This window comes from Sphaerodactylus townsendi, linkage group LG06, assembly GCF_021028975.2.
Source record: "Sphaerodactylus townsendi isolate TG3544 linkage group LG06, MPM_Stown_v2.3, whole genome shotgun sequence".
Lineage (NCBI taxonomy): Eukaryota > Metazoa > Chordata > Lepidosauria > Squamata > Sphaerodactylidae > Sphaerodactylus > Sphaerodactylus townsendi.
In genome coordinates, this window is record NC_059430.1 from 40151391 (window position 1) to 40163738 (window position 12348).

Genomic DNA, 12348 nt, shown 5'->3' on the forward strand with positions numbered 1-12348 from the left:
AAACAATTGAGATTCATGTATACTGGTTAAAAAAAAGTCAAAGGACAAGCTTGCAGGTTTTGTGAAACAGGTCTCAAGGTCTAATAGCATCTTATTTTGTATCACTTACCACATTTCCAGCATTCTCCAGTGGTCACATTGCTTTTGTGGAAACTTTAATGGTGACCTGTCAGTGTCTGAGGTGGGGAGATCAGGCGGCTGGGTGGGGAAAATAAACTGGTTCTGCTCCCATGCTGTTTGCATGGTAGTGGGTTCAACGAGGGATTTTTGAACAGAATCGCCAAATTGGCAATTTTTGAAAATCCCAGAATGTGGGAAATATCGCAGGACAAACCCACTTTAGGACCCAGAACTGTGCAAACTTCTTGGCCAAACCGGGATATTTCCCTTGCTTAACCATGGATATTTGGACCATGCAGAAACGACCTTCGACTAGTAGCAGTCAACTTCATCTCTGATCCTGAATTTCTGTCACTTACACAATTGCTACAATCGCTCAACAAAGCTAATGTCCATTAGCGGCACTGACTTTCATTTTGCTTTTTGGGAAGAAAGCTGATATTCAGGTAATTAGCTCTTTATCCTTTAGAGCCTATCTTCCATTTGAGTCTCATTTAGCATAGAGCTTGCAGCATTTTTTACTGTGCCTTTCTTCATTTATTAAAAATCTCATTATGCCCTAAGGTTGGTATGCTCTAAACTAAGAATGCATGTATTTTGTGCCCCAAATAAATAATGCAAAAATGCCAGAAGGTACATAATTTTGGATCATCTATTTTGGTTACAGTATTTTCAGTATTTGAAATGTGTTGGCAGGGACTATTTCTTCTTCAGGATCAGGATGACACCATTTCCTGGACCATCTTTGTTCTAGGGTGTTTTGTTTGGATCCTGGTGCCAACATAGTTCTGACCCCACAGCACTAGGACCCCAGGGGAACATTCTAGAACAAAGACGGTCCAGGAAATGGCAGAGGAATTCTCAAATCCAGTGTTATCTTTATTCTGAAAAAGGTATAGTTCGGCAACAGGCAAGGAAAGTCAGTCAGTGGCTCATTCCGCACATGCAGAATAATGCACTTTCAAACTGCTTTCAGTGCTCTTTGAAGCTGTGCGGAATAGCAAAATCCACTTGCAAACAATTGTGAAAGTGGTTTGAAAACGCATTATTTTGCGTGTGCGGAAGGGGCCAGTGTTTTCTCAAGCCTTGAGCAATTACCACCTCTTCAGTATGTTCTCTTCAAACACAAAGGCTAGAAACTAGCATTTCAAAATTGAGATGATTTGGTCAGTCAAGACCCTGATGCCCCTCTTGAAATCAGATAACCCAGTTCTAGAAGGGTGACCAGAGGAGTGTGGATGCCAAGCAATGCTTAGGAGTTCTGGAATCTGAACAAGAGAACTGGGTTTGCTCCTATACTTGAATGGCAGACTCTTATCTGGTGAACTCGATTTGTTTCCCTGCTCTTCCCCTTGCAGTCAGCTGGGTGACCTTGGGCCAATCACAGTTCTCTCAGAACTCTCTCAGCCCCACCTACCTCACAAGATATCTATTGTTGGGAAAGGAAGGGAGGGAGTTTGTAAGCCTCTTTGAGACTTCTTACAGGAGAGAAAGGCAGGGTCTAAGCCCAAACTCTTCTTCTTCAAGGAAATAAAAGGCAGCAATAAGGGAAACTGCCCCCCCCCCCCCCACCACCACCACTACTGCTCCAATCCTGATTGTGGCATGCTCTAGGCTGAGGACTGCAGAATAGACTGGCAGAGACAAGGCAGATGTTTCACCAGTTGCCAAGTTTAGGGCAGAATCCCTGCAGCTGCTTTGACCAAGCAAGAAGCTTAAAGACATTGTTCCAGTGAAGGCAGACTGACGACTTATGTTCCCTTGCAGGGTGTGATGTGTTCAGGCCCCACTTTTCTGGCAGAACCTGCTGCACTTAAAGGGGTAATGTTTGGTTACGGTAGTGGGTCATCTGTCTGGGTTAGAGTGCTTTTTGACTTCTTGGGGCTTGAGAGGGCAGGTCAGAGGAGGCCTCAATGTCCATAACTGCTCTGGGGGCAGCATGTGCAGAACCTGAAGAGAAAGGCAGGGCTACCTGCTGAGGTTATAGAGCTATTCCTGTCACTTGGGGCTCTTCCTAGACACCAGAGGGGACTTCTGAAGGTATCTTGGGTGCTGCCTGCTGGGATGATTTCAGGAACGCACCCTAGTCTTTGGATTCTGGCCCTGCCCCGAGTGAGGAAGAGCTGGTGCGTTGCTCCATGATAGATTGCCCCTCTGTAAGCAGTTCTTTCAGTTGCAAAAGGGGCATAATGTGCATCTGTATGTAATGCGTATTTAGCCTTCAGCATCTGCAATTCCTCAGTAGTACAGCTTTCACTTCTATGAGCTTATTAGGAGTTAGCTTAGTGATGTGCCAGGTGAAGAGAAGAGTAATACACTTTCTTACCCAACCAGCTCTTTGGTGTAATAGGATCAGGACAAAACTGAAGTGAGAGAGCAGAGAACAGAGCAAGGATGGGGAGGGACAGAAGGTGGACAGCAGTCAGTGCAGGAAACATGAAGCCAGGGGCAGGGCAAGAAGAAGTTTTGCGCAAGCATATGTATGGAGGTACATAGTAAGCATAAACCAGTTTATAGTGTAGCCAACAAAAAAAGTGTGTCTTTGGGAGCAACTGACTGACGGGGGTCATATTAGAGCTAAGGCAAGACTAAAGGGCTGAGTAGCAATGGTGACACCTCCCACTGATTCTTCCCTCCTACATAAGCCAAACTATGTACGCAAAGCTGTTTCCCTCACTTTCCTTTTTGGCACGACCAGTAGAAAAACAAACTCGGTGGTGTTTCCCTACAGCTTACTTCCATATGCTTTTACTTGGCTCATGTATGTTTTTGTCAGAGTTATTTTCACATTATTATGAAGCTGATGCACCAAACAACTATTTAAAGGAAGGATAGGAACAAGACCTCTCTCTGCAAATCTGTATCTTCCTCCTCTTTTTTCCTGTTCTGTTTCCTTCTTCCTAATTCCTATTCAGTTTTGAAGATTCCTTTCCCTTGAGAAGCAATGCCCCTGTCTACTGGGACTTGCTTTGTGTGGAGAGAAATGTTACCTGAAAGGCAGCAACTGGAAGGGTCAGGGGAGATTTTCATGATTTGCACACGGCAGTTGCTCCAGAGGTACTGATGTTCTTGCTCTCACTGACTGGACCATCCTAGAAGCCAACTGAAGAAGTCCCTGAGATGGATTAGTGGCTTGAAAAATTGGGTGTGAAGGGGTCAAACAAACTCAGAATTGTTAAGGAGGGAAAAATGGAACCAAAAAAGTCTGTTGATCATAGATAAGATCACTCCTTCAGAGGCAGGTTATCTTCTCTGTTTCCTAAAAATTAAAGGAATTGTCAGACATAACATAAATTGTCAGGGAACTTGTCAGTGTTTGTGAGTGATGTAAAGGTGAAGACAGAATTTGATGAGACAGTAGGAAGTGCATGATTGAATCTTCCCTAGTTTTTAAAAAATACTAGGGGCTCCCATAAAGCTTAAAGGCTTTGGAATTGAAGGAAGAACAATGGTTAACCCTTTTGTTCACAGTATTACCCAGTGCAAATCTCTCTCTCTCTCTCTCTCTCTCTCTCTCTCTCTCTCTCTCTCTCTCTCTCTCTCTCTCCCTCATGCTGCTTTTTTCCCCACAGGGGGAAACACAGAGGTATCCAAATGGGTGTTGTGTCCAGTTTTGCTCACTGATTCTGTCCGGCATGTCTCATTTTCCTATCTCCAATGAGTTCCCAGCTAAGTCCCATAATGCAAGACCATCAATTGTTCTCCAGATTGTAGATTAAAGGCCTAGCTTCTGATGTGTACTAATTATGTGGTTTGGGGAAGGGCCATCCATTACCCAGACTACATAATGGAAACAGACAACACAGGATTTCTATCCTCAACTGACAAATGGGGGGAATTATGGCACCGAGTCTCTGCTTTCCCCAGCTCAAATGTGGCATCTGTGCCAGAACCCAGAGCTGAATTAAATCTTCTGAATGCCTGCCTTGTGTCTCAACCACAGAGCTTTTCCTGCTTTTATATATTTTCACAGGGCTGACTGAAGTGAACATTTCTGGAGTGGTGAAATCTTCATATTCCACCTCAGTTTCATGTGAGGAGCCACTTAGGGAAATTACCCCCATGTCAGAAATTTCTTAAGTTACCATAGCAAAGAAAACCTTTTAAAACACAGATTTTTCTGTATTGTACAGAAACATCATTATTTTTCACTTAAGGGCAATTTAAGACAAATGGTTCTTCTAATGGCACAGAGATCATTAATCCAATATACGAGGACTGCCCCACATCAAAAATGAGTGTGTGAATTGGTCCATAGTCATGGCCAGAGGCGTACTGGGGGGTAAGCAGCGCCCGGAGACAAATTGTCTCCAGGACACCTCCCAGGCTCTGCCCCCACCCCCATCTCCACCCCCTGATGCCCCCAGCCTCCACCCCCCACTGCCCTCGACCCCACCCATGTTACCATGGACATGGGCAAGATCTAGGGTGCCCACCTCCACGGAGTCCAGGGTGGGGTTGAGGGTGCTTGGAGGCAGCAGGAAGTCATGCTGCCTCGTCACTTTTGCGCGAGGCATGCGAAAACGATGAGGCAGCAGGACTTCCTGGTCACGTGGGGGGCCGATTTTGTGCCCCCCACATGACCAGAAGAGTGGCGCCCGGGGACAAGGGGTACCCCTTGTCCCTAGGTAGATACGCCACTGGTCATGGCACAGGTTGCAGTTGAGATATGGTTGCCAATTGCCTGGAGGAAAATGTCCTATTCTTTAAATATAGGTTTACAAAGATGTATGCAAGTCACACAATTTTTGATGCCAGTGCACAATTCAGTAATTTTGCCTGGTGCTGGAGTAGCTCAGCTTCATGTAAAAAGGTTTAGCTCTTTTTGTTGCTGAAATAGTCACAGTCGTCCAGAGTCAAGGACATTCTTATGAATTACAATTACTATGCAGTGGTTTCCCATTCAAGGGATTTAGTTAGTAGTAATGGTCAAATTCTTGTGAATGTCATGTACATTCCACTATGCCATTTGAAGTAACTGTGAATGTCTCAATTGTCTTGTGCTTCTGATGTCGTGATGATCAGTGCAGAAAAAGTTGGTGTCCTTTCTCCTCAGCACGACCCATCTTGGCTTACTAGTTTGTAACCCGCCAGGAATACTGAGTTTAAGTGAGCGCAATCACATGTTTAACGTGTGAAACATTTATTCATTTCATTTATTATACAATTATATGTTTGCACTTTTCTGAAAAAAAATTGAGGCAATTTACAACAAAATGGCTAAAAAACATTGTTTTAAAAAATACTACATAAACAGAACTGCCTCAACAAATATGGAAACAAAGGGGAATTGGAAATGTGTGGGCTGCACTTAAAAGTTCCAGCTCATGGATTGTTAAAAATTTGGGACTCAACAACAACAACAACAACAACAAAAGAATAAGTCTTCCAATGGTTCCTTTAATGTCATCCACAAAAACATATTATGATAAAAATGCAATGAAAAATACTGATTTTATAACTTATGGAAATATGAAAAGAGAAATTAAATCTGGGCAAAAAATAAAAGATGAAGATAAAAATACAATGGCTTTTATATTTTCAGTGAGTCTCAAGATTAAATAGGGAAGCTAAATCAACAGGATGAACAATAAGAGGACCTACAGAATTTGAAAAAGAAATTTCACATCAAAATGAAAATTTGTTTGGATTTTTGTTGCAGCATGAACAAGTGAAAACAGATATGGTTAAGTGAATGCAAAATTTTGATGAGGAAATATCCTTCCAACAATGGAAACATTTATGGGTGAAAGGTGTAAAATTCACAGCCTGCCAATATTAAGAAAAATTGGTATAAGATGTCTTATCCTTGGAATGTTACCCACAGGGCATTGAAACGATCAATAAGAATTACAAGAAAAATGCTGGAAATATAAAGAAAGAGATGTATCCTTCTTTCATATTTGGTGATCATATGGAAAAGTGAAAAAACTTTGGGAAGATATACACACAGAATTACAAAAGGTCTTAAAATTAAATTATTATGGACACTAACAGTGCAATCCAGAGGGGGGTCCTGAATTCCCTTCTGGATGCGACGCTAGCTTACACTAGCAAATTTACCCTCCCCAGGGCACTTACCCTGGCAGAGGGGCAAAACCACTGGTGCCCAGCCACTGCAGGCCCCTGGGACGCATGGCCGTGGCATCTGGCTCTCCATCCATGCTTCCATGCTGCCCTGAGCTACGCCAGTGTGGCAAGGGCATGGCAAGGGTGTTCCCAGGAGTGAAGCCAACTGTAATCGGCTTCTACTGCCTGGTTAGCCCACATGCGCTGGCAGGCCCACCCTCAGAGATTGTCTGCAGCGTATCTCCACTTTCCCCTATGGGAGATTTTTAGATAAGTTTTATTTTCTTTCCTTTGGAGGGACCAGAGCAGTGCTGCTCCTTGCCCGCCAGCCCTGTCTGGATTGGGCTGCCCAACATTGCTCATAGGCATATTACCAAAGAACATCTTACAAACTTCAGAAGGACTGTTCAAATATTTACTGACAGCGGCTAGAGTGGTTTTTGCAACAAAGTGAAAGGCAGAAGAATGTCCTAGCCTCAAGATCTGAGTTAACAAATCAAGAAAATATGCAACAATGACTACGCCAACAGACTACTTGAATAGATTGAATCAAGACTTTCAAGAGAAATGGAAAATGTACTTTTCATATTACTCTTAAAAATAAGATAAAGGAGAAAGCTTTAAGAGACTTAAATTATACAAGTGTGAAGCATATGATGAGTTTAAAAGGGAGGAATTGGTTTAAATAATTATAACAAGTAAACATATGAAAATTTGTTATTAAGAAACACAGCTTGTAAAAATTATGATCAGAAACTAATGCTAGTAATCGTATATCATTTTTGTATTAATATATTTGATTATTCAAATTCATGTGTGATTTTATAGAGCATCATTTATATGAATATATTAGCTCTCTAGTGTTTAGAAAAAATCTTTTTTGTTTTATTTCATTGTGTTGTTTCTTTTCTTGTTATTGGTCAACTGTTATTGTTCAAAATATTGTTATTGTTGAAAAATTAAAAATGCAAAAAAAAATCCAGCTCAAAAGTTAAAGCCCCAGGAAGAGTAAAAATGTCGATATGGCACATTTCAAAGTAGGAATTTGAACCTAGGTGTCAAACTCGCAGCCCTCCAGATGTTATGGACTACAGTTCCCATGCTGGCAGGGGATGATGGGAACTGTAGTCCATAACATCTGGAGGGCCACGAGTTTGACACCTGTACAGAACAATGGCCAAATTGGCCCTGGAGATATATTGGCATATGTATGAGAATTGGGCTAAGATGGTATCAGTATCCACCTGCTGTTGGAGGCAAGCATGAATATTCTTCTTGAACTGCACTGGAGTTTCAAGGTCAGCCTTGCATAAAATGTGTGGCAGCCTTGATCTAGTCTTACTATTATTAGTTCTTGGATGACTGTGGCCAAGTCTGTGGAAGCTTACTTATCAACTTCAACAGATTTTTTAAAAATAACCCTGGCTACTTCTACTATGTGGGCATTGGATTACCTGGATCTAGAAGTAACCTCAGACATCTGCTCCTTCAAAGCATATGCCAGCCTATGTAAAATAGGCATAGACCTTTCCACTGCCAACCACCAGTCCTCCATCTTGTCAAGATTCAGCTTCCATTTGACCATTGTCAACCAGACCACAACAGCACCCAGTCACTTAGTTAGGACTCCAACTGCTGTCGTTGGCTTTGATGGAAAAGAAACATTGCACTGGGAGGCATCAATATATAGATGACACTGAAACTTAAAATGACAAACAGTCTCTCAGCAACCCTACGTAGCTATTTAAAAGCATTGGCAACAAGATAAATATCTGAAGCTATCTTACACTGAATCAATCTATTGGCCTATCTGGCAGGAGCACTCCAGTATCTGAAGCAAAGAGCATTTGTTCTCAACATCAGCTATCTGAGTTCCATTAAGTGGATTGAACCTAAATAGTCCTCCTGCACACCCGGAGCCATGCCCCCCATCCCCCTTGTAGGACTCCCCAGGAAAGTTGCTGTGGAGTGGAGCAGCAGTCCCACAATGATAATCTTTGCAGTTTCCCATCAGATAAAATAGGCACCTTAACAAAATGTTGCCATCAAGTTGTCTACTACTAAAAGAATGTTTCCCTGATTTTTCTAAAGAGCTTGAGCTAGATAGGAGCAGCAGTGGCATAAGTGGTTAAGAGCAGGTGCACTCTAATCTGCTGAACCAAGTTTGATTCCCCACTCTGCCACTTGAGTTGTGGGGAACTAAGGTTAGCCTGTGCACTCCAACACACGCCAGCTGGGTGACCTTGGGCTAGTCACAGCTTTTCGAAGCTCTCTCAACCCTACCCACTTCACAGGGTGTTTGTTGTGAGTGGGGGAAGGGAAAGGAGATTGTAAGCCCCTTTGAGTCTCTTACAGGAGAGAAAGGGGGAATATAAATCCAAACTCTTCTTCTTCTTTGAGCACCAGGAAAATCGAGAAAACACTGCTTTTTTTTTTTTGGAACGTCATATTCTTTTAGCAGGCTGAGGGCAGCTTCATTTAATAAAGTTACATTATAGAGGCAGTAAAGATGAAGCCACAGTTAAGACTGCGTTGAGAGTTTCACTTAAGGCAATAATAAAATGTTTCACTTGTAAGTGATTGGGTTGCGTTTCCATATTTTGCAGACTGACTCTTCAGGGGACAACCAAATTATCCATAACATTATTCTATTCTCAAAGATTTATTAACTCTGACAGAACAAGTACTTCAAAATTAGCTCAGTTTCTCTAGTGCTCTTTTCTCTGAACTTTTGGCTGTGTGTTTTCTTCTCCCCACCCCAACTTTCTCTGCATTGGGCCATTTTTCAACTAGATGAGATCAATCCCTCACCCATCTGCACTACAAATGTGTGGAACTGTGGTACCAGTGGGGAGAGAGGGGGAGATGACACCATCTGTATACTTTAAACCTGCTTTTTTTTTTGGAACCTTCTTATATTTCCAGTTTTAAAATAGGGGCATAGAAAGTCCCCTTTCAAATACATCTCCAGAGCAGATTTCAGTGGGGGTAGACAAGTATGAATTTGGAAATGATGCAGGGAGATTTCAGATATCACCATTCTAGTTTCAGACTTTTCAGAATAAAGTGATGTACTGAAAACTCTACTACCGTTCACAAGGGTTCAAGGCTGCGTTCAAATGTCATCAGCTTGGTTTGTCTGAAAGTATGCAACAAACTGGTTTGTTTAGCAGATGGAAGTACAAACTTTGTTTTGTGTACAAACCCTGGTTGATTTGCTTTTTGTCCTTCCTGTTTGGGATTACATTCTTCCTATCTTGCTCACTCTATGGCCAAACAGCAGCAATGGTTATATTCTTTAATAAACAGTGCTTTAAAAATTCTGATGTCATAACAAAACACAATCAGCACAAATTGTGGTTAACAGAAGAGCTACAAACCGGTTTTGGAATCCCAGTTTGGTGTAAGATAGCTTGTGTCGATGGTAAAACATGACAGTTGGTGGGGTTGTCAGCCGGCCACCTTTTTCGAAAAGTTACCGAGAAGACATGCTTGTTCTGTGTGTTTTTTCAGATGTAATACCCTATTAATTTTTTTTCTTTGAAATATTCAACATCTTCTTGGATTAAAGGAAATCTAGTAGGATGCGTGTTTATTGTGCAATCCGGGATTGTATGGATACAGTTGAATCCATTTTCTGTTTTTGAATGACTAAAGGTTAGATTGAGCCAACCATTGTGCTGGTGTCCTGCCTACTGGTAATATGTAAGGAACACATATTCCTTTACCCACCCACATTTCCATGAACCTCGACCCTAATATGGATCAAAGGGTGGTTTACAAAATTACACTTTTTGCTCATGGGAGGAAAGGATATGACACTGTGACAGCCTTGATCTTCCCAGCTTTGCTTAAAAGGCATAGTAACCATGTGTGATCCTGATCATATGCTATTATGTGGGAAGAGAGGGGGATTAACCAATATTTCTCTAGCCCTGAGCACATCATACCTACATTCATTCAGTCAGTGCACAGAAAGGGGGAGCCGAGCCTTCATGCAATTATAGGCTCACTGTGCCTGCAAGTAGAGAAAGTATTTGGCATATACTTTCTCCCCATGACTGAGAATGCTGCTTTTCAAATGTTTCCAACAATTGAGACGAAGAGTTGATTTGTGCATACTTTCTCCCCATGTAGGCACAGTATTTACAGATTGGCAATTGTGAAGAGATAGAGAACATATTTATGCCTTCTTTCCCTCTCCACACATTGACTGAAACACAGAGGGGTAGCTGCACACTCTTGGCCTGTCTTTTTCCCTTTCTAGGGCCAATAGCATGAAAATACGTTCAGTCTGTAAAAGCTGATAAAGTAGCTGTACCCCTTCCTCAAAGACAGAATCGCACGGGGAGAGAAGGGTTAACAACCCTCACCCACAAATTGGCCCCACATTGCCACTTTTGTCCTTAAAAATGCCAAGTAAGCCCATTTATGGGTCTCCCAGGATCATGTCTATTTTGGCCCCTCAGTGACCCATGTTTGTCAGTTCTGCTCCTCAATAAGGCATTTGCTCGATACGTCTCTTCTCTTATGTGGCTTGGGCTTCTTTGCATTTGACTAACCATGAAATGATTTCCTTGTAGGTGGGAAACCTTGGCTTGCTGTTCATGCTCCTGTTTTTCATCTATGCTGCCCTCGGAGTGGAGCTCTTTGGAAAGCTTGGTAAGTATTTAGGTGAGTCACAGAATTCAGGATAATTGAATGATTTTAATAGTATCTCATGTTTCAGATGGATGGAACATTGTCTATTGTCTTTGTCCTCTCAAAGAACTGAGTGTGCCTGAGGGTGTCTCTGGCATTACTTATTGTCCATAGTTCATCTGTTTTAAAGACGGGTAGCTTGTGTTTTTCAAACAGCTACCCCAGTGAATTGTTAAAATGGGCCTGGATCGCTCTTCATTTTATATCCTGGGCAGTGTTCACTAAGATCCTTTCCAGGTGAGTGTTGTATTGTGCAGGGAATGCACAGTCATTACTCAGTTACTGCAGGTGGTCCAAACGTATTTCTTTTAGCTGCTGCTGCAGTTGTTCAGACAGTGTATTTTCCCTGCCCTCAACCCACCTGCTGCTGCTGCTGGCAAACATGCTGTTCTTTTCTAGCATTGGGAAAGAGCCTTAGTTCCCCCCTCACACATTATTACAGGGTGGTGTTCAGGAGAGGAATTACTTTGATATAAGCATGACCCCACTTCCTTCTCCTGGGAGTGTTTGTAGTAGATTCAGGCTGTTAAATAGTAGTACTGTACTGTGGTCTGTGGGAGGATTCAGGGAGGGCTCATTCCTTTCTGAAGACCCTAGAGTCAGAGAGGGAGCAAGACAGGACAACAGCCCTTTTGCAGAAATTGGAGACAATCCGTTTCTAGCCAATTTTGGACCAGAAAATCCCTGGAAATAATGGGGAGGGAACCTGGTAAGGGAAGATATATTAGTGTAGAGTCCATCCTCCAAAGCAGCAATTTTTCCAAGAGAACTGGACTCTGTAGTCTAAAGAGATCTGCAGACCCCACTGGAGGCTGACAACCCTACCCAATTTGGCTCGAGCTCCTGCCTGTCAGCTGGAGCACACTATTGTGACCAATGTCCTACTGCGGATCAGGGAAGCCTTCTCATGAGACAGCCAAAGGAAACAGGCATGACTCGAGTGCTGGTGATACAGGGCATGGGGAAGGAAGGAGATTGTTGGTTCTCTCTGGCCACCAAGAGGAATCCTGCACTCAAGAGGAGAAGGAATGGGATTCAAGTAGCCCCTTTTCATCTGGCAGGTACAGGACAAAATGTCTTACGACTGGTCCCATGCCCTCTCGCACACTGTTCATAGAAGCATAGTGGTTCAACACACCTCTCTTCTCATCCTTCCTTTGAATTTATTTTTCCATGATTCCTGCCGCTGACACCCCAGCAGTCCTCTTCACCAACTGAGATGAAGCGCAAGGCATATTAAACTTCATTTGCTCACGTTCCTCTCTTGCTACTTTACAGACTAATTTAACATATTATTGTTCTTTCCTTTCTTCAAGTAGTTCAGGGTGGAATAAATGGTTCTTTTCTCCTCCTATTTCTCTTCATAGTAATTCTTAGGCTGAGAATGACTGGGCCAAGTTCAGTTACTGAGAAACCTCCATCTCCCCAGTCTGACACAAACTCCGTCACCACCCTTCT

At 42.6% G+C, this 12348-nt stretch overlaps 1 protein-coding gene across 1 annotated transcript in view; it reads left to right on the top strand.

Moving 5' to 3' along the window:
• The window catches only part of CACNA1I (calcium voltage-gated channel subunit alpha1 I), a 208423-nt gene that overhangs the window by 162601 nt on the left and 33474 nt on the right, over window positions 1-12348 (top strand). The window contains exon 28 of the mRNA XM_048499231.1: window positions 10773-10851. Coding sequence (XP_048355188.1) covers window positions 10773-10851 — 79 coding nt within the window. The remainder of the gene's footprint in view (window positions 1-10772; window positions 10852-12348) is intronic.